Below are 23027 nucleotides of genomic sequence, written 5' to 3' on the forward strand. Positions count from 1 at the left end.
TAACATCACCACAGGGCATGCCATAACCTCACCCAAACAGTGCAGAGATACCATCATGTTAACGTTAGACGTGAGGCTGGCTCATGTGTAAAGTGTGGTTCAGGCCAGGATTGCATGTTGGAGCAGAGAAGGAAGTTGTCTTGTCTGAGCTTAGATTTATGATCTAGCTTTGGAATCCCCCCCCTCACAGTTGTGTTGCTGATGTGGGCCAGGTTGTCACATCTGTCAAAGGCTAGGTCACTTGTTATAACAACCTTTGCCTGGGAGACATGATCCATGCTCAAGATCCAAGCCCAAGGCCTCTCATTAGTTATACTAAGCTTGTATAATCTCATACCAGTGCCTTTTCCATTGATGGGGTGGCTGAAAGTGCTATTAAACTTGTCTGTCAAGATCTTTATAATGCTTAGTAGCAATACTGATTTGCTTGTTGCAGTGACTGTTTAAAGTTATAATGACAAAGGGCACTTGTCCTCCAGTGGTTGTGGTTTCTTGCTGCATAAAACTCATAACTCCTCCCTAGCACAGTAGTAAATTTTCCTTGGAAAGGTTTATAGCTGGGTACACTGACAGCTAAAACACTGAGGCTGTGAACTAGCAAAAATTGCAAATCCTTGCAACGAAAACATTCCATGTGTATTACTAGATCTCTCGCCTTTCTCTTCTAAATGTTTTCTTTTAGAAAAAAGCAAAAAAATAATAATCTTAATATTTAGCTGATTTAGGAATTTGAGACATTAAACTTGAAATGAACAGACAAAAATCCTGTCTATTATTTTTCTGTTAGCAACTTCTTTTTTTAACATGTCAACATTGTTTTATTTATGTGCTGACCAAAACAAAGAGCCCTGTGTTGCTGCTTTGAAGAGCTGGAGGAAAGTTGCTTATACAGGGAACCTGTATAAGCATCCTGAAGGGTGGTGTGTAAATACCTTAAAAAAACCTAAAAGAATTAACATCCAGTGGTGGAGTGGTGGTCCTTCAAGCCATGGCTAATAGGCACTCTGAAAAATTTTGGGCAAGTAATACTCTACTGAGGTTGGGAATACTTGCCTTGAAACCTATGTGGACTTGCCAGAATGGGCAACACCTCTATTCTCTCCCCCACACCCACAATGCATTGCTATAGAAAAGCTGAAATGATTCAGCTTTGTATTTTAGGGTGCACTTTGATGGCCACTAGACACTGTCTAGACAGCTATCAGGTTTTTCGGTTTCTGGGAAATGGCTCTCAGAAACTGTGCTCCCCTTCCCATCATGGCCTGTGCAGTTCATCCCCCATCTCCGCAGAGATGGGAAAAAGGGGACAGTCCTGGGGTGGGGAGGGGAGGAGAATGTGGAAACTGTATTATGCAGCTTCCTATGCATGTGCGGCCTCCCTACCCCTGCTTTGAATCCCCCTGGCTAGACATGCAAAATTGCCCATCTAGCCATAAATGCAGGGCAGCTGGAGCATAGAGGCGAAGATCTCCTCTGAAAAGTCTGACTTTGCCGCAATGGACAAGAGAGTGTAACCAGAACTGACTTAAGGCTACTTAAAAGTTCAGTATATTTGAAAATATATTTTAAAGCCTAAGCAAGGAAACAGTGAATACATGCCACACAGGAGGTCTTAAGATATGAATCTCTACCTATAAAGCGGAAAGTATGTGTGTGTGGTCACGTATGTCCCAAAATGTTTACCCACTTCCACATATGGTACTGCCTTAATGCTGTTCTCCCAGACAGGTTTTCATGATAACAACAACAACAACAACAACAACAACAACAACAACTTATTTCTTACCTGCCTCTCCCTGTGGATTGAGGAAGGGAACAACATTGGATACAAAAATACATAAAACTGATTAAAAACATATAAAACTAATACATTATTAAAATAACAGCCAAACATTTTAAAATTTTAAAACCATGGATCAGAAAATAATCTAAAAACATGAATTTTGGGGGTTTAAGTATTTTGAAAGAATTTAATCAAAACATAGATTTATGCCTACAACTCCTATCATGCCTTGGGTGGGAGGCTATACTTACTGGCCTTTGGCAGCCATTGTGATTCCTAAAGTCAATCAACCCAATTCCACATAAAAGGAAGCCCACATAAATGGGCTGCATCCATTTGCGGTGCCTCCTCCCACCTGCCATGTTTGGTTTTAAAATCATCTAGATAGAAAAGTGTGTCTTTGAGAGGCCGAACTCTGGACATGCTCAAAGGTGCCCCATCCTGATATCACTGTTTTCTCAGAAACTGAGGGAAGCACATGTGTAGCCTTCACCTTTAAGAGCGAGGAAGGGGAAGCACTCTGAGCATGCCCAGAAACAAGCTTGACAAAGTGAGGCAAGTGCCCGGCCCAGTCCTGGCCTTTCAGTACAGGCTTCTGATGGAGCACTTCATGGGTGAGAAGTGCAGGCTGAGGCAGTCCCAGCAGGACTTGGCCAGAGTTGTACATGTCCACTAAGAGCTGAGGACATGGGCACCTGGGGGCTGCCAAAGGCATGCTGGGAGGTGTAGTACTGGCATGTCACTATCTCTCAGTCCTAACTCAGCCCCCACTTTCCTGACTTCTCACTGTTCTCCTTCTAACTGACTTTCCCCAACTCCCACTAACTCTGCCCACCATTCCAATCTAGCCTCAGCTATCAGTCATTCCTCCATTCACTCTTCTGTTTCAATAGAAAAATCAGGCTTTTACATAAAAATCATAAACTTTATTCAGTAATTCTTACATCTGTCTTGGAATGTTGTGGTTTAGTTATAACAGGAAAAAGAAACGCAGCATAAAAAATCTCATCAAGTTAAAAGGCCTTGGAAAATATTTTCTTTTGAAAAAATATTCACTTGGCACTTAAAAGCCATTAATGCAGTCACTATGCAAGCCTGCCTGGGAAAAAGAAATCCATAAGCAGAGTGCCACAACTAAGGCTTGCTCTCCAGTTGTCTTCCACCACACCTCAGATGGTGTTCATCATCATTATTATTATTATTATTATTATTATTATTATTATTATTATTATATATAGCACCATCAATGTACATGGTGCTGTACAGCGTAAAACAGTAAATAGCAAGACCCTGCCGCATAGGCTTACATTCTACTAAAATCATAGTAAAGAAATAAGGAGGGGAAGGGAATGCAAACAGGCACTGGGTAGGGTAAACAGGCACTGGGTAGGGTAAAACTAACAGTATAAAGTCCGAGCAACATCAAGTTTTAAAAGCTTTAGGAAAAAGAAAAGTTTTTAGCTGAGCTTTAAAAGTTGTGATTGAGCTTGTAGATCTCAAATGTTCTGGAAGAGCGTTCCAGGCGTAAGGGGCAGCAGAAGAGAAGGGACGAAGCCGAGCAAGGGAAGTAGAGACCCTTGGGCAGCCGAGAAACATGGCATCAGAGGAGCGAAGAGCACAAGCGGGGCAATAATGTGAGAGGAGAGAGGAGAGATAGGAAGGAGCTAGACCGTGAAAAGCTTTGAAGGTCAACAGGAGAAGTTTATATTGGATTCTGAAGTGGATTGGAAGCCAATGAAGAGATTTCAGAAGTGGAGTGACATGGTCAGAGCGGCAAGCCAAGAAGATGATCTTAGCAGCAGAGTGGTGGACAGAGACCAACGGACTGATGTGAGAAGAAGGAAGGCCAGAGAGAAGAAGGTTGCAGTAGTCCAACCGAGAAATAACCAGTGCATGAACAAGTGTCTTGGCAGAAAAGACAGACAAAAATGATCGAATCCTGGCAATATTATACAGGAAAAAACGACAGGATTTAGCTACTGCCTCAATATGAGGAATAAAGGAGAGCAAGGAGTCAAATATAAGCGTTACATCATTGACAGTAAGAGAGAATGAGAGATGAGGAGAAGGTTTAGGAGGAAAAACAAACAATTCAGTCTTTGCCATATTAAGTTTCAAACGACGATGAAGCAGCCAGGCTGAGATATCTGAGAGACATGCCGAGATACAATCGTGAACATCAGGAGAAAGTTACGGAGATGAAAGATATAATTGTGTATCATCGGCATACAGAGGATATTGGAGGCCATGAGATTCAAAGATTAACACATTATTCAGGGACCTAGGCTTATGCCTACAACTCCCAGCATGCCTTGGGTGGGAGGAAAGATTTATCAGGCTTTGGCAGCCATCATCTGGAAATGGCTCGCCTGAAGGGAGAGCGCCTGGGTTGGCTGCCTCGGTTACCAGGCAACATTGGGAACAAAAGGGAAGGAGGTTGCAGCTCTGGACCCATCACCGATGGCAACGACCAAGCCACCCATGAATCAGCCGATTAATTTAATTGGTTTTAAAGTTACCTCGCAGGCTTAGGACCGGCCTACCTTGCAGGATTGTCATGAGAGTAAGAGAGGAAAAAATAAATGAATTTAATTTGTTTAAAGGTTAACTCGCAGGCCTAGCACTGGCCTGCTACTTTAAGATGTTACAAACATTATTCACGGACCTGAGCAATGCCGGGCATTATCAGCTAGTGGTTTATAAAGAAAAGTCAATGCAAGAGAACATCACATACAGAAGTAAAATGTGAAACATGCAATGTTTACAAAGAAAATATATTTATACAGGTCATATGTAAAAACTACCCTTCGCAAAGTACACTAGTTTTTAACTCTTGTTGAAATTAGAAAACAATGCTAAGAGAGAGTAGGCCCAGCTAGCAGCAGCTGAATTGCTACTTAGCTCCACTTAAACCTCCACAAATCTGAAGTAGTTAAATGCAACGTTTGAAGTTCCAACTATATAGCAATATAGTCCAGATCTTTAGAGAAAAGGAAAGAAAGAGAAAGGAAATTAAAAAGAGTATGGGCATGTTCAGACAACATGCTAAGCCATGGTCAGGCCACTAACCCTTTTGCAGCAAATGGTTAGTGAGCGTGTTTAAATTGGTTATGTAGCCAACATGGTTAGGAATGGTTTACATGACACGCTAAGCATAATGTTTAGCTCAAAATGCTTAACTACCATGGTTTAGCGTGTTGTCTGAACAGGGTCTATAGTTACCTAACCCAGGCAGATATCTGAAGAACCGGCATTTGTAGACCGAGAGGAAAGTTGAGAGAGACCTCTTCTAGAATCCAGGGTATAGAACTCAGGGTATAGAACTCAGCAAAGTCCAGATAGGAAAATTAGTCCAAGTAGAAAGCGGAGAGAATGTTTTAAAATAGAAAAAGGTTGTGAAGTCTGAGCCTTACAAATGAGTGAAATAATATAGTTGGGGAAAACCGAATCAACTAGGCATTTAGCTCCCAAAGCTAATTCAGAAACAATTACTAGGTGCAGCCTTAAAAAACTGAAGAAGAGACATGAAGAAAGTAAGAATTACTTCGTTCCCCTAAATGTTCTTGCTTTCTGATTGGCCCTTTCCCTTCTTTTTAGTTGTCAACTAGAAATTTGGATCTGGATTGATGAAATACATATTGGGTGGGCAGAAGCTTGCCAAAACAGTCTTTTCTGTGATAGTTTTAGGCAGCTGATGTTACCTTTATCAGACTGTACGGGAACAGTCTGATAAAGCTGCTAGCTGTGAGAAGTAGCAAACATGGCAACTTTTCATAATGGCCTCTTGTTCTACAACTTGACTGCTGCTTTGTCAGTGCAATTGCCTGCATCTCAAATTCCAGGCAGCAAAAAAATTTCTGCCCTCAAGGAAAAGATAGGCCTGCTTATGAACCAAAGTTTCACTCCTATTCCGTTCTATGCATTCCTTCTAAGCCCTCTGTTCCCAGCGCTTGAACCCCAAAAGGGACCTGAGTAAGAGCCCTTGTACTTCGCCCATCCTGCATTGGATAGTCATCAGCCTCCAAATTTGGGGGCTGAGGACTATCTCCCTAGGGTTGCATCCTTAGAAATATATTTAGTTGGGCTGGTTCAACCCTCAAATAAACCATGGGATGTTATTAAAACATATAGTTAAAACCTATAAATGGAAATATACAAAGTTAAAATATATTAAATGTGTTGCAATATTAAAACATTTAAACATTTAAAATACATGACAGTTTTAAAAGTCCTAGACGTAGATGGAGGTCCAGATTATTCACCAAAGGTCTGCAGAAACAAGAAAGTTTTTGCCTGCCTTCAAAAGCACATCAAGGAGGTAACCAGTCTAGCTTCCCTGGGAAGAGAGTTCCAGAGCACTGGAGCAGCCACTGAGAAGGCCCCCTCCTGCGTTCCCACCAGGCGTGCCTGTGATGGTGGTGGGACTAAGAGAAAAGCCTCCCCAGAAGATCTCAGAACACGGGCAGGCTCAAATGGGAGAATGTGGTCTTTCAGATAACCTGAACCCAAATCATATAGGACTTTATAGGTCATAACCAGCACTTTGAATTGTGCCCGGAAACAGACTGGAAGCCCGTGGAGCTATTTTAATAGGGGAGTTGTATGCTCCCTGTAACCAGCTCCGGTCAACACTCTGGCTGCAGCTCTTTGAAACAGCTGAAGTTCCCGAACACTCTTTAAAGGCAGCCCCACGTACAGTAATCCAATTGGGATGTAATTAAGGCATGTGTCACTGTGGCCAAGTCTGACATCTCCGGGAATAGGTTTAATTTTGCAAATGCACTTCTGGCCACCACTGAAACCTGGGCATCCAGGCTCAGGGCTGAATCAAGAAATACACCCAAGCTGTGGACCTGTGTCTTTGGGGGAGTGTAACCCCATCCAGCACAAACTGAATCCCTGTTCCCTGATCTGTTGTTGTTGTTATTATTTATTTATTTATTTATATAGCACCATCAGTGTACATGGTGCTGTACAGAGTAAAACAATAAAATAGCAAAACGCTGCCACATAGGCTTACATTCTAATAGAATGTAATCTGCCTTTCAATTTACCAGGAGCACCTCTGTCTTGTCTGGATTAAGCTTCAATTTGTTTGTCCTCATCCAGGTATGATGCATGGCTTCTGCAAAAGACAGTCATTAACGTTATCTCTCACTTAAAATGTTGTTTTGGTCTTGTGTTGGCCTGAGCCTTTTGCATAGGGAAAACTATCAACTGAAATGCTGTGTATGGGGGTGGGCGTCAGACCACCCTAGAGCTATTTCAGTCAAAGCAGGAAAGCTTCAGCACTGTCTTCCTTTTTGGTCTTTCTGGAGTCTCTCGCCCTGTCTTAAAAATGGAGGAGATGGGGTTAACAAGCACCCGGTTCCTACTCTTTCTGCCATCCTTGTCTCTCCATTTGCTTCTCAGTTACATCTGCCATATGTAGTGCTGCAACCATCACAGTCTCACAAGAGTTCCTTGGTGGAGATGCATCCCTGCTACCATGACAACTGGGCTGCAGCTCATCCTGTTGCTCTCAATTTCACAGCTCCTTAAATGTGATTTTATTTCTTCCATACCATTGGTGTTGTATTTCTCTTGTCCTCCAAGCTGATGAGAGGATGAGAGTGTGCAACTGGACTATGTCCCCATAAGAGGATTGAGTGCACTCTTGGACAGTGTGAATGCTGATGAATGAACATCTATCTAGTTGAGGTTCTTCACTGGTGATTTTGACTGATTTCTTCAAATTGGTCACTTCCGTCCCTCATCAATTCTAAAAAAGTTGTTTTGTTTTGTTTTGTTTTGTTTGAAGTCACCACTATAGTAAAAGTTAACTTCAATTTGATTTTAAAACACACCCTTTCTCCTCTCTCTTGTTAGCTTTTTTCTTCCAGTTTACCCTCTATAATATTGGACTCCTTATTTTAGTAACATAGGTTTCACTAGTGGCAGGACATAGTCTATCCAGATGTCTTCAATTATAGGACTTCCTGTCAGATGTGGGATCCCTTGTCTCAGACCAACCATGTGATAAAAATATGGAATATCAAATTATACCAGCTATTTGTTGCGTGCCATGTGCTGGAAGAAATCTATTTTAAATGTTTCATTCAAATTATAATGAATTGTCCAAGATGAGGATTATTCACAAACAGTTCCAGGTGTAATCTCCAGGAAAACAGGAAAGTGGTACCTCCACATCTGTAGCAATATCCCGTTGTTTGATTTCAGAGCAACTTAGTTTGGTTTTTCAGCCAAGGGGAGATTATTAGCCACTTAAAAGAAGAACATATGTTGAGGGAGGAAAGAAGTTAAATAATGATTTTAAAAATAAATTTTGTGTTGGCCAATATAGTATAATTACAAAGTCAAGCGTGTACAGTTTTTTGGTTTGACTTACTACACAGCCATTATTTCTGTTTACAACTCACCTAACACATCCCTGTAGTTTTGTGGCATGCGTAGAGAACTCTGGGAAAGGGAGGTGTGTTTCCTCAGACATCCGTGATGCTGCTTGAAGTGAAAGCACAGCAGGGAGAGAGAGAGAAATCACCTCTTCAGCTGATGTCTCATAGAATCAAAGAATAATTGAGTTGGAAGAGGCTTATAAGGGCATCGAGTCCAACCCCCTGCTCAATGCAGGAATCCACCTTAAAGCATCCCTGACAAATGGCTGTCCAGCTGCCTCTTGAATGCCTCTAGTGTGGGAGAGCCCACAACCTCCCTAGGTCATTGGTTCCATTGTCTCCATGAGCAGCAGAAAACAGAGGTGTGTTTGTGTGTGTGCCATTGGCAAACAAATTAGTTGATTTATGGGAGCTTGTATATTGGAATTTTGAATAGCTGTGTTGTATTGTGTTTACTTACTTGTAGAAAAAATGATAGCAATGCAGGCACATGAACAAAGATAAAACCAAAGATAAGCTTTTCCCATATGTTTGCAATCTAAGGGCTCATGGAAATGTAATTCAGAACCTTGGAGCTGGGATTGTAAAATGTGTTCCCTATACCTCCAGCGTGCATGAATTCTTCTTATTTCCTTTAGTTTGACTAGGAGTTGGGTGACACCCAGATTTTTATTTATTTATTTATTATTGCATTTATATCCCACCATTTTTCCTCCAAGGAAAGGTTTTTGCAGATTATGTATGTCTTTTCCAAATGACATAGGCTTTCTTCCCCCCACCCTGCTTATTCAAGGGCCTGCTTCACTCTGCCATTGTGTTGCATGGAACAACATGTTGAACTGAGTTGTTTGAATGTTAGCTGCCCTTAAACTATGCTATTAGGGTAAGATATACATTTTAAAATACATTACCTCAGACAAGGAAATGAAGAGAACAAAATAGAATCTCATAATTATAACAGAATTCAGCTTCAAAAACATATTTTTGTTGGCCTCAGTTAATGTGGGAAGTATGATAGCAAAAAATTGATACTTTGAGAGTCTGAGTATTAAATGTTAGAAAAAATGTCCTCTTGGTCACAGGGATCTGAGATCTATTCAAATTGAGCTGTCATGTGCAGATATATGTATTATGGTTCATGATCAAATCTATGCTAAAAACAAAAGCACAGTTGCTTAACTACTATAAAACAAATTTAAATTCCAAAGTATTGTAATAAATTCTTATTTATAGCTACCAATATAAATGTGAACATTATAGAATGCTTGAACAATTATTCGTGCCCTTTATCCTGCAACCCTTGAGTTAATAACCCAAACAGGTATCTTGTAAAATTGAAATTAAACCCATGTACACAGCAACTATAAAAGATGAGTCAAGTTTTACAATGTGGCTATATTTATAGTGAAGTGGGGGGATACCTATGAGTGTCTGAAATCCGACTCCTGTAAGTTTAGAGAATAAGGAGACTTACACATGCTGCTATCAGAAAGGTAGGCCTTCACTTACTCAAGGTCATTTATTGATTTCATGGTACCTTTCACCATGTTGTCAAATAAACAGTCAATTAACCATCTCCCAGCCCAAGCTTGGCCCTGGTGTTGGTTAAACTGTGTGGTATGGGGATATGTCCTGTATTGTTCCTTTTTCTCGAGGTGAACTATTCTCCTCAATTACATGTCTAAAGATAACCAAGCACTCATAATATCTCCTAAATGATGTGATACAGACACTATAAATTGTACATGGACTCACAATGGTGCAATAGCACAGATGGAAATGTATCTGTTGCTGGCTTCAGTGTATTTTATGAAAGATGTGCATGATAGGTGAGGCTGTGTAGTATGCAGGAACGCTCAATGGAAGACCCATTGCACATACCATATTTGGAGCAGATACAGTAGGGCTTAACTTAAGTTGGGATTTGGCCCATAAAGTTTTCCGATGACATGTTTTACCCTGGTAAATGAGCATGCCAGGAATACATTTTCTTCATCACTGTGCAGCCATAGGACGGAGCTTTGGCCAACTAGCAACACGACCTCTTATTTTAGAATTGATGTCTGGGAAAGCAACGTGCTTTGGGAGCACTTCAGACATTTCATGAGCATATTCATCAGTTACAGTTGAAGAGTCAGGCTATTGGTCCGTCTAGTTCCGTATTCTCTACACCAGCCCAACCTGGTGCCCTCCAGCTGTTTTGGGCTACAATTCTCATCAATGGTCAGGAAATATGGGAGTAGTAGTCCTAAGCATTGGAGGACACTAGGTTCCCTACTCCTAGCCAACACCCTTCCTCCCTAATATCTATTTTTTGTGTGCATGGAAGTGGGTTGTTTTTGTGTGTGTGGAGAAACATTGAATCATGGAAACTGATGAGGTATAATCTGGTACAATCTAGAATCAGACTTGCCACCTCCCTTGCTGTTTGTGAGAAACAAGGGATGAAATCTGAGGTCACATGAATGAATTTCCACTTGCTGTATGAGATGTTAATCTCTTCTCCTCCCCTGTGACACTCTAAAGGTCCCACAACCACCTGGGGTGGATTTTGAGAGCACATGGGGAGGTGCATGGGGGATGGGAAATTCCCCCCCCCCCCCAATTCTGGTGACATTCTTCCATTATGTTGGCAGGAGAGGCTAATTAAACTCTGAGTTAATATTTTATTGAGAGGGCGCCTTTAAGGGTGGAACCCTCTCAATAAAATAATTTCATATAGAAAATAATTTTAGCTAGATTGTTCATTAGCTGACCATTTGAAAACACAGAACATCTGTAGCTTGGGTTTAACATTCTAAATGAGAGAAGCAGTGTAGATGTTGATTGGCATCTCTGTTTTGAATTATGCCCTATTTTGAATTCTGTTTCTGAAAGAAAATGGATAGAAAGGATTTGCCAATGTGTTATAAATAAGGCACTCCCAAGGCATTGCTCTACCCTAAGGCAATTAAATTTCCCCCAAAAAACATATTCATGATTTAAGTGTCCTTACTGTTTAAAACACACACACACCAAAAACATTCCAGAGCACAGTTAGGACTTGAAAATCATCTGGGAAGTTGTTCATGCAATACGGAACAGATCAAGAGAAGAGAATGATTTTTAAAAACATAAACATGGCATGACTAGAAACTGGCTCTGCTGCCAAAATCCACCAGCTCTGTTATAAACTGAGAAAAGTGTAAACAGATTCAGCAAGCATATGAAAACCTTGTGAAAAATGCAGCTGCATAATGATAGTGCTGCAATACTGTTCTGTGTTCTTTACTGTTGTATTGGTGTGTATACATCGACAATAGATCACTTTCATTCAAAGACCTACCACTCCAATCTCAATGACCCATCCTAACCCTACCATGATACAGACTGATGCACCCGTGTCAGGTGGCAGAGCAGGAGGAGCGGTGGATTGCAAACCTCTCCCTTTCCCCCACTAGGAAGGCCCACCGCCACTGCCCTGCCACCTACAGCAGGTGCTCTGGAGACAGCACCTGTAGTATCCCTCAGGCATAGGGACCATACGGGTGAGCTTACCTGCTCAGCCTGCCACTTGCCCCTAGACTACCAGGCAATAACTTCAGAGTCTTTTCCTTGCTGGATTCCTTTATTACTAAAACCTCCTAGAACAGTGACACTCCAAAACCCTGTAGCAAGGCCCACACCACCAAGTGGCTGAAACAGAGGCCCCGCCCAGGCCTTCGATGAGGACCTGGAGACTAGCAGCTACAGGCCTCTTAAAGGTATATACATCCACATATCACAGCACCCACTCTTCTACTTTGGCATTTGCCACAGCAAGAGAGCAGTAGTGGGGTTCTCTGGAGTAGCCACTTGCTCTCCCACTTCCCCTTATTGTAACTGTGGCTATAGGGAATAGATCCAGAGATTGGCCGAACTCTCATGAGCCATCTCTGGACATGACTGAGCTCTCACAAGAGCCCTACAACCAGGTAGGGGGCATGAGGCAGAGGCGAGCAAGATAAGTTGGGCTAGGGTTGCATCCCAGCTAGAATGCATTTAGGGTCTGGAATAGGGATGTATGAGGATTTTGTTTCAGTTCACAAATTACCTGAAATTGCCCTCTTCACAACCCCAAACATGTACAGGACTGCATGTTGTCTGAAAATCATTCGCAAATTCCTAAATTTGTGTTCGTTTTTATCAAATGCACACTTTTAAACAAGCACAACTTAAAAATACACATTTTAGTCAATGGGAGAAAAGTGTGGCCTTCAAAAAATGTGCACTTTTTGCATCTGAACAACAACAACAACAACAACAGGTCACAAATGAGAATGGGAGTGAGCAGAGCTGAGCTTTGAAGCAAAGTCCAAAGCTCGGTTCAGAGAATTTCAGCAAGCTCAAGTATCCCTGGCTCTCCCATTCCTAATTTGGAAGAGTCTTTTTTAGACAGAATAGGGATATCAGTATTCTCTTGGATACAGGCAATGGAAAAAATGGTTTTGGAAAAATATAACTCATTGCACAACAATTTCTGTTTGTTTCATTTTTGCATCTGTATTCCTTGCTGCAAGATCTGCATCTTTAGTTTATCTTTATTCTCCCCACCAACTACTTGGTGCTTTATTGTTTTAGTACCTATGATGCTCGTTCATCCTACTAATTGTACCTTATTTCTTTGATTTTAAGACGCCATTGATTGTAAGACGCACACTAATTTCAGTACCATCAACAGAAAAAAAAAACCTAAGACACGCCTGCGATTCTAAGTCTCACCCCGTTTTTAAAGATGTTTATATGGGGGGAAAAGTGTGTCTTAGAATTGAAGAAATACGGTAGTTGTATTTAACACTTCTTTTTTCTCGCGATGTGGAAGGCACTGTGAACATACTTTACAGTGGGCAGGTCCACCGACAGTGCTGTGTAGTGCATTTACATCACTTATAGGACAAAAGCTAACCATTGCATTACATGCAGCTTCACATTTATTTTATTTATTTATTTTATTTATTTATTACGTTTCTATACCGCCCAATAGCCGGAGCTCTCTGGGCAGTTCACAAGCTCTGAGGACATTTCAAGAGTCCACGCTAAGTGTTTGTTCAGTTCTTTCCTTTCCAATATATTTTGGGAGCTTACCAGAACCTCAGTTTATCCTTTTCTATTTTTGTCTTGTGTTCCAGAGTAAGGAAATTGGTCTTCAGATGCACGAAGAGCTCCTGAAAGTTACCAATGAACTCTACACTGTGAGTAACTTGACTCTTGTATTTATGATGTAAGATTTTGGAATAAATTCATGTAGTTTATCAGTCTCCTGGTGCAGGGTTAGCAATACACTCTTTTGAATATGTCCAGATTTATTTCATTTTAACTAGATTAGTTAATGGAAGGAAGACATCATTTGTGCCAGAATTATGTTATAAGTTTAATAATTTAAACTTCTATATGTTCCCTCTCTGTGTATTGCAGAATGCTGGTCTGATGTATTCTTTGAATTGGTTTAGAATTACTGCTAAATGGTGGATTGTTCAGTTCTGTGTTCTTGTACTTTTTGGATTGCTGCCAAGGGGTTGGAACCAACTATCATGTGAGCAGACTTCCATTTGTGCAGTTGGACTTCTCCATCCTCTCCTTCTTCCCTCAGCCCTCCAAATCCGGAAGGTCCCCTGGTTTGGCGGGCTTGCTTAAACCATAGTTTATCAGTTCATATGTAGCTGGAAACTATGGCTTCTGCAAAAGCAGAAGGAGCAGCAATAAAGTGGAGTGCACAAGGAAAAGGCAGGGAGCATGTGTGCACAGGGCTTGTTCATGTAATGCCAAACTATGGTGTGCTGTTATATGTGAAATTAAACGTTGTCTTCTACTGTAAAAACGAGATTTAAGAACATAAGTAGTGCCATGCTGGATCAGACCAAGGATCCAACAGTCCAGCATTCTGTACACACAGTGGCCAACCAGCTGCCCACAGAAAACCCACAAGCACACATGAGTGCAACAGAACCCTCCCACCCCTGATCCCCGGCAACTGGTGTACATAGGCATACTGCTTCAGGACTAGTAGTCATTAATAGCCTTATCCTCCATGAATTTGTATAACCCCTTTTTAAAGCCATCCAGATTGGTGGCCATCACTACGTCTTGAGGTAGCAAATTCCATAGTTTAACTATGCACTGTGTGAAGTGGTACTTTAATTTATCTGTCTGGAATCTCCCATCAATCAGCTTCGTGGGATGACCTCATGTTTTAGTACTATGAGAGAGGGAGAAAAATGTCTCCCTATCAACTTGCTCCATAGCATACGTAATTTTGTCCACCTTTGTCATGTCCCCCCTTGTGTGGGCTTTAACTACTTCTTCCTTTTTGGCTTCATTTCCTAAGTGCATCTGTTATTGGGGCAAAGTCCCATTAGCTGTTCAAACATGCTTTTAATTTGGTGCTAGTGTTGACTGTGTTTGATATTGGGTGATCTTTTATGTCCTTCCTGTTTCAATAAATTGTTGGAAGATACCCCCGGATGCACTTCCCACTCCTTTGGAGCTACACATAAAGACTAAATGTGACTGTAAATCATTGTTTGTTTGAGTACAGGAACTGAGAAGTGAGATTTTAAATCTGCTCAGAAAAATACTTGTTGCTTGAGGCAACCATCTCAGTATAGTGTCATGGTAAATACTATACAGACGGCATGTTTACTCCCTTATGCCACAGGATAAATGAAAGGTATGATGTAGAGGTGCAGTGAAGACAGTCTTAACTGGTAGTGCACTGAAGGTGTTTCTGGGGAGCGGGGTGGCAGAGGGAAGTCGGGCAGGAGGAGTTTGTGCATGTCTGTGGATGATAGTATAAGTTTGGTTTGTAGTTTGTTGTTTATTCGTTCAGTCGCTTCTGACTCTTCGTGACTTCATGGACCAGCCCACGCCAGAGCTTTCTGTCGGCCGTTGCCACCCCCAGCTCCCCCAAGGTCAAGTCTGTCACCTCCAGAATATCATCCATCCATCTTGCCCTTGGTCAGCCCCTCTTCCTTTTGCCTTCCACTTTCCCTAGCATCAGCATCTTCTCCAGGGTATCCTGTCTTCTCATTATGTGGCCAAAGTACTTCAGTTTTGCCTTTAGTATCATTCCCTCAAGTGAGCAGTCTGGCTTTATCTCCTGGAGTATGGACTGGTTTGATCATCTTGCAGTCCAAGGCACTCTCAGAATTTTCCTCCAACACCACAGTTCAAAAGCATCTATCTTCCTTCGCTCAGCCTTCCTTATGGTCCAGCTCTCGCAGCCATAGGTTACTACGGGGAATACCATTGCTTTAACTATGCGGACCTTTGTTGTCAGTGTGGTGTCTCTGCTCTTAACTATTTTATCAAGATTTGTCATTGCTCTCCTCCCAAGAAATAAACGCTTTCTGATTTCCTGGCTGCAGTCAGTGTCTGCAGTAATCTTTATGCCCAGAAATACAAAGTCTGTCACTGCCTCCACGTTTTCTCCCTCTGTTTGCCAGTTCTCAATCAAGCTGGTAGCCATAATCTTGTGTTTTTTTTTTGAGGTTTAACTGCAACCCAGCTTTTGCACTTTCTTCTTTCACCTTTGTCATAAGGCTCCTCAGCTCCTCCTTGCTTTCAGCCATCAAAGTGGTGTCATCTGCATATCTGAGATTGTTAATGTTTCTTCCTGCGATTTTAACTCCAGCCTTGGATTCGTCAAGCCCAGCACGTCGCATGATGTGTTCTGCATACAAGTTGAATAGGTAAGGTGAGAGTATACAACCCTGCCGTACTCCTTTCCCAATCTTAAACCAGTCCGTTGTTCCGTGGTCTGTTCTTATCGTTGCTACTTGTTTGTTATACAGATTCCTCAGGAGGCAGACAAGATGACTTGGTATCCCCATACAACCAAGAACTTGCCACAATTTGTTATGATCCACACAGTCAAAGGCTTTAGAATAGTCAATAAAACAGAAATAGATGTTTTTCTGGAACTCCCTGGCTTTCTCCATTATCCAGCGGATATTGGCAATTTGGTCTCTAGTTCCTCTGCCTTTTCTAAACCCAGCTTGTACATCTGGCAATTCTCGCTCCATGAATTGCTGGAATCTACCTTGCAGGATCTTGAGCATTACCTTACTGGCATGTGAAATAAGTGCCACTGTCCGATAGTTTGAACATTCTTTAGTGTTTCCCTTTTTTGGTATGGGGTATAAGTTGATTTTTTCCAGTCTGATGGCCATTCTTGTGTTTTCCAAATTTGCTGGCATATGGCATACATCACCTTGACAGCATCATCTTGCAAGATTTTAAACAGTTCAGCTGGGATACCGTCATCTCCTGCTGCCTTGTTATTAGCAATGTTTCTTAATGCCCATTCAACCTCACTCTTCAGGATGTCTGGCTCTAACTCAGTGGCCACACCGTCTGACCTATACCCAATATTATTATCCTTCCTTTACAGATCTTCTGTAATCTGCCACCTTTTCTTGATCTCTTCTGTTTCTGTTAGGTCCTTGCCATCTTTGTTTTTGATCATACCCATTTTTGCCTGGAATTTACCTCTGATGTTTCTAATTTTCTGGAAGAGGTCTCTTGTCTTTCCTATTCTATTGTCTTCTTCCACTTCCGCACATTGCTTGTTTAAAAATAATTCCTTATCTCTTCTGGTTAACCTCTGGAATTTTGCATTTAATTGGGCATATCTCCCCCTATCACTGTTGCTTTTTGCTTTCCTTCTTTCTTGGGCTATTTCCAGTGTCTCAGCAGAAACCCATCTTGCCTTCTTGGTTTTCTTTTTCTTTGGGACATTTTTTGTTGCCACCTCTTGGACAATGTTGCAAACTTCTGTCCATAGTTCTTCCGGGACCCTATCTACTAAATCTAGTCCCTTAAATCTATTCTTCACCTCCTCTGCATATTCATTAGGAATATTAGTGAGCTCATATCTAATTGATCTGTGGGTCTTCCCTATTCTCTTTAGTATGATTCTAAATTGTGCAATAAGAAGTTCGTGATCTGAACTACAGTCAGCTCCAGGTCTTGTTTTTACCGTCTGTATAGATGTCCGCCACCTTTGGCTGCAAAGGATGTAGTCAATCTGATTTCGGTGTTGACCATCTGGTGAAGTCCATGTATAAAGCTGTCTTTTAGGTTGTTGGAAGAGAGTTTTTTTTTATGCACAGTGAGTTGTCCTGGCAAAATTCTATCAGCCTATGTCCCGCTTCATTTTGTTCTCCTTGACCATGCTTACCTGTAATTCCAGATGTCATTTGAGTATCCACCTTAGCATTCCAGTCTCCTGTAACAAAAATAACATCTCTTTTTGGCATATTATCCAATAGGTGCTGCAGATCCTCATAGAACTGATCTACTTTTGCTCCTTCAGCATCTGTGGTTGGGATCACTGTGATGTTAAATGGCTTACCCTGAATTCAAATTGAGATCATTCTATCATTTTTTGGATTGTATCCAAGCCACTTTATTATTAATTATGAAGGCTACTCCATTTCTTCTGTGATCCTCTTGTCCACAGTAGTAGATCTGGTGGTGATCTGATGTGAAGTGGCCCATTCCAGTCCATTTCAGTTTACTGACACCCAAAATATCTATATTTAATCTTGACATCTCACCAATAACCACATCCAATTTGTCCTGGCTCATAGATCTTACATTCAAAGGAGATCATTACCTTGTCGTGGTGCTGGAGCTTGAGCACCTCAAGGATGCCATGAGCTAAACCGTGAAGGGACACCCAAGATGGGAAGGTTATGGTAGAGAGGTCAGACTAAATATGATCCCTGGGGAAGGTAATGGCAACCCACCCCAGTATTCTTGCCATGAAAACTAAATGGATCAGTACAACCAGAGATATGTTGGTATACCATCGGAATATGGGACTCCCAGGTCGGAAGATGGTCAAAATGCTACTGGGGAGGAACAGAGGATAAGTTCAACTAGCCCCAGATGTGATGACACAGCTAGCTCAAAGCCGAAAGGATGGCTAGCGGCCGACGGTGCTGGTGGTGAACGACGAATCCAATATTTTAAAGATCAACACACCATAGGAACCTGGAATGTAAGATCTATGAACCAGGGCAAATTGGATGTGGTTATTGGTTTGTAGTAGAAAATAGGTATTTTGCAAGTTTCTGAGATTGCAGTAGTGTGACCTGAAACAGTCATGCCTGATGCCAGTAGACCAAACTAAAGCCTTGAAGAAAAATCCTGGTTCATAGACTGCAATTGAAGTAGTGGTGGTACAAAAGACTATGGTGTATAATGGTTCTCAACACATCTAGGCTGGGCAAGGTCTTTTATACATCTCTTAGCCGGGCAGATGGTATTCTATGTGAGTTTAAATGTTAAGATTTCATTCTGGATATCATACAGGTGATATGCCAGTAGAAAGAAGGTATTTCTTTGTTTGATCATAAACACTGCAGGTACTTACAGTGCTGGTGGCCTTTGATCAGGACCTTTCAGGAAATTACCATCAGTTTGATTCTTATTAGCACTACATTATTTCATTAGCCCTCTTCTGCATCCCACCAATGCAAAACATACATTATGGTGGGACAACGGAGAGGGATTTTTCTGTTGTGGCATGTCCTCCCCTTGGAGGCCCAACTGGTGCCGATGCTAAAATGTGGCTTTTTATCAAAGCCTTTGAGGGCTAAAGCTGCACATTGTTTTAATTGATTTTAAATTTTCTACTGTTTTTAGCTAGTTAATGGTTTAATACATTTTTAGGTGTGTATATTATTTATTGTTTTACCTATGTGCCACCCTGAGATCCCAATGATATAGAGCAGGATACAAATATTTTAAGAAATAAATAAATTACATATTTAAAAACTTAAACATGGCAGTAATTAAAAAAAAACATTTTTAAGTGTTTTGCAGATATGGGGAAAAGAGGATTTGGAGGTGGTAGCAAGAAAATCCAGTTCTACAGTTCAAAGGAGCTCACCATTTTGAGTTCCGATCATAGCTTATTTGCTTTTATTATTATTTATTATTATTATTTATTTATATAGCACCATCAATGTACATGGTGCTGTACAGATAACACAGTAAATAGCAAGACCCTGCCGCATAGGCTTACAATCTAATAAGTTGTAGTAAACAATAAAGAGGGAAGGAGAATGCAAACAGGCACAGGGAAGTGTAAACAGACACCGGTGAAGCTAACAGTATAGAGTCAGAACAAACTCAATATTTGAAGGCTATAGGGAAAAGAAAAGTTTTTAGCTGAGTTTTAAAAGCAGTGATTGAGTTTGTAGTTCTCAAGTGTTCTGGAAGAGCGTTCCAGGCGTAAGGGGCAGCAGAAGAAAAAGGACGAAGCCGAGTAAGGGAAGTGGAGGTCCTTGGGCAGGCGAGAAGCATGGCATCAGAGGAGCGGAGAGCCCGAGCGGGGCGATAGTGTGAGATGAGAGAGGAGAGATAGGCAGGAGCTAGACCGTGAAGAGCTTTGAAGGTCAGCAGGAGAAGTTTATATTGGATTCTGGAGTGAATTGGAAGCCAATGAAGAGATTTCAGAAGTGGAGTGACATGGTCAGAGCGGCGGGCCAGGAAGATGATCTTAGCGGCAGAGTGGTGGACAGAGACCAACGGACTGATGTGAGACGAAGGAAGGCCAGAGAGAAGAAGGTTGCAGTAGTCCAGCAGTGCGTGGACGAGAGTCTTGGCAGAAGAGACAGACAAAAATGGTCGAATCCTGGCAATATTATATAGGAAGAAACGACAGGATTTAGCTACTGCCTCGATGTGAGGAGTAAAGGAGAGCGAGGAGTCAAATATAAAGCCAAGACTACGAGCTTCCTTGACCGGAGTAAGCGTAACATCGTTGACAGTAAGAGAGAATGAGAGGTGAGGAGAAGGTTTAGGAGGAAAAACAAGCAATTCAGTCTTTGCCATATTAAGTTTCAAACGACGATGAAGCAGCCAGGCTGAGATATCTGAAAGACATGCCGAGATACGATCGTGAACATCTGGAGAAAGTTCCGGAGATGAAAGATATAATTGTGTATCATCGGCATACAGGTGATATTGGAGGCCGTGAGATTGAATAAGCTTGCCCAAGGGCAGCATGTATAGAGAGAACAACAACGGGCCAAGCACCGAGCCTTGCGGAACCCCAACTGAAAGGGGAAAAGAGGAGGACGAGCTGCGTATGCAAGTGTGAGGTAGAACACTTTGGCATCAGCTCAGCAGGAGCTCTAGCCGCTGCCGTATGTTTGTATTTTTTTCTGAACGGCAAAACAGTTTTTCTTAAGCTATGGAAGAAGGAGGCTAGGGATGAGATGTGGTTGTCAGGTCACTTGAAAAATAAGGTAATTTCTCATCTTGATTTGGAGACCAGTGTGGCTGAGAGGCTGATAAGCAATGTCCTAAAAGGTCCATGGAGATTATTTTGTTTTGTATAGAAGGGGGGAAAATGAAGTGTTTGTGGGTAGAGCAGTTACAGTGGGTTGGTATTGTATCAAGCATGAGACATTGAGGCCAGACTATAGATTTAAGGAAATAACCAACTTGGATGTAAGGCTGCTTCATATGCTACACTCTTAGCATTGCCATATTGTGCATACTAGAAAGCCACAGGCTATCAGGCACATAATGTTAGTAGTATTCCAAAGCATATTTGGGCAATAGAGTCACATGACAAAGAGAGTGCCTGATAGCCTATGGCTCCTTGCCTCATATAATCAAGTGGAAAAATGTGTTTTCCTGACATACTATGCAATGTTCAAAGCCTGGGTGAACAAGAAGACTGTGTGGAATGCATGCTAACTGTGCCATAAAAGCCCATTTATTTTTATGCAATGTCCAGAACACCTAGAAATAGTTTTATTCGTATGCATTGCCTGAAGTTCTTTCCAATAAATAGATATTAGTTTTTTTATTGCAGAATACTCTTGGTAATGCATACTAATGAAGCAAAACATGACACCCTTTATTGCTATACCTTGCAAGAATAGGCAATGAGGATTGGGTTTTTAAAAGTCAACATTTCTAACACACGGGGTAGATAATAGTTATTCAGGGCAGGGGAAACTAGTATATATGCATACTCCACAAAACAATACAATAGTGCCATAGACAGTGGCACAAATCTACTGAATAATCCTAGACTCTAGAATCTAGAGCAAAAATAATAATAGTGGACAGCAAATGCCAGCTAAGTCACATTCAGCCCAAGTCCTTTAGTATTGTGATTGGATTTCAGCTGACATTTGAAGAGACAGTTACATAACCAGGTGTGCTCTAGGCCAAAGATGTCCCTTTCCAATATTTTTAGCTAGAGAGGTTTTACTGGTCTCCTGAAAAATAGGCACAGCAGCTTGGAAAGAAAGTACCTGAAAGAGTTTGTATAGAAGTACTTGTTTATTAAAATACCTCCCAAGAGTGACCTCTACATCATGCATGCCCTTTTCAACTTAATTGAAAGACTTATCACTCCATTCTCAATGACCCACTCCAGTCAGAATGTATTTGGAATCTGGAATGGTCTTGTTAAGAGTATTGGATGGAACAGGGATATCCGCCTAGAATGCAGCTGATAGGCTTTAAGAAAGGACTATTACCCTATTTTCATGTTCCACCTGTTAAGAAAAAAAATGAGAGGGGGAATAATTGTCTGTCTGTCTATTTATTGACATTTTTATCCTCTATTTGTTTAATTAGAATCAAGACAGCTAACAGTATAAATCATATCAGGAATGACACAACAAGCTAAATTCTGTGTAAGCAATAGCAAAGGTCTTTTAATTTTTAATCACATCCATAGTAAACCAAACAGCACAATATTAAGAAGCAGTACCCCAAAAGAGCTACTTGAAAAGATGCCTTTCACTGCCTGCTGAAAGGCAACCAGAGATGGAACTAGTCTTTTCCTGGTGCCATTATATCAGCAGTGACCTCCCCCTGCCCTGCCCCCCATGTCACCAGTAAAGAGCAAAAAGAGGGAAAGTAGCGGTATGGAGACTTTGAAAAACAAAACCAATGTAAGGCTCTGTAGTGGCTTCCCATTGAAATTCTGCAGCAAAGTGCTACTTTCCCCTTTTTTTGCCAGAGGAGGGAGTGCAGCCCTTGGCAGGTCCAAGGAGAGAGAAATTGCCCCCTAGACTGCTCACAGTTGCCCACCCCTGTGTTACAGAGAGGTCCTGTAGTCTCACCCCTGCTCACAGACCCGCCATTCTTTTGACAGGTGTTGGAGACAAAGCAGAGCCTCAGAAGTTGAGTGCTATGCTTATATGTGTATATTTATTGTTTTATACTGTATGTTTTTATCTGTACGCCGCTCTGAGATCTTAGTGATATAGGGCGGGATATAAATATTATAAATAAATAAATAAATAAATAAATAAATAAAGGTTTAGAGAAAGCAGTTCTTAAGATACTTTGACTTAGCTTAGATTTAAAGTTTTGTGTGTGTGTGTGGGGGGGTGGGGTTGTTAGTAGAAAGGCACAGAGTAAAGCAAATGGCCAGGCTAGAAACAATTCTCAAAAGTGTCTAAATGTATTAGTTAATTTGAATTGAGCCTGGCTGGGAGCCAGTGAGGATGACCTAATATTGGAACTGTATGCTCCAGCCCGCAAGCCCCAGTTAATATCCCAGACGGTTTGTTTTTTGTTGTTGTTGAACCAATTGCCATCTACTCTGACTAGGGCATGAATGACTAGGGACAAATCTGACTTCTCCAAGTATCCCTCCAACCCCAAGTTTCAAACTTGGTTTTAAGGATGGAATGGAACCCCATCCAAAGCTGGTAGTATGCCTACTTCCAGATCACCAGAACCACTAATCCTGTCTTATCTGGGTTATGTTGCAGATCGTTTGCCCTCATCCAATTCAAGCAATCTAGCCTTTCTCATAGGATTTTTGGGGATGAAGAAGATTCTAG

General features: G+C 41.4%; 1 protein-coding gene across 4 annotated transcripts in view; it reads left to right on the top strand.

Annotated features, from left to right (window-relative positions):
* Positions 1 to 23027, top strand: part of SRGAP3 (SLIT-ROBO Rho GTPase activating protein 3) — a 215266-nt gene that overhangs the window by 116758 nt on the left and 75481 nt on the right. For all 4 annotated transcript variants that reach the window (XM_063121465.1, XM_063121466.1, XM_063121468.1 and 1 more), the window contains exon 4: positions 13326 to 13388. In XM_063121465.1, the coding sequence (XP_062977535.1) occupies positions 13326 to 13388 (63 nt within the window). The remainder of the gene's footprint in view (positions 1 to 13325; positions 13389 to 23027) is intronic.

Source organism: Elgaria multicarinata, chromosome 3, assembly GCF_023053635.1.
Source record: "Elgaria multicarinata webbii isolate HBS135686 ecotype San Diego chromosome 3, rElgMul1.1.pri, whole genome shotgun sequence".
NCBI classification, from domain to species: domain Eukaryota; kingdom Metazoa; phylum Chordata; class Lepidosauria; order Squamata; family Anguidae; genus Elgaria; species Elgaria multicarinata.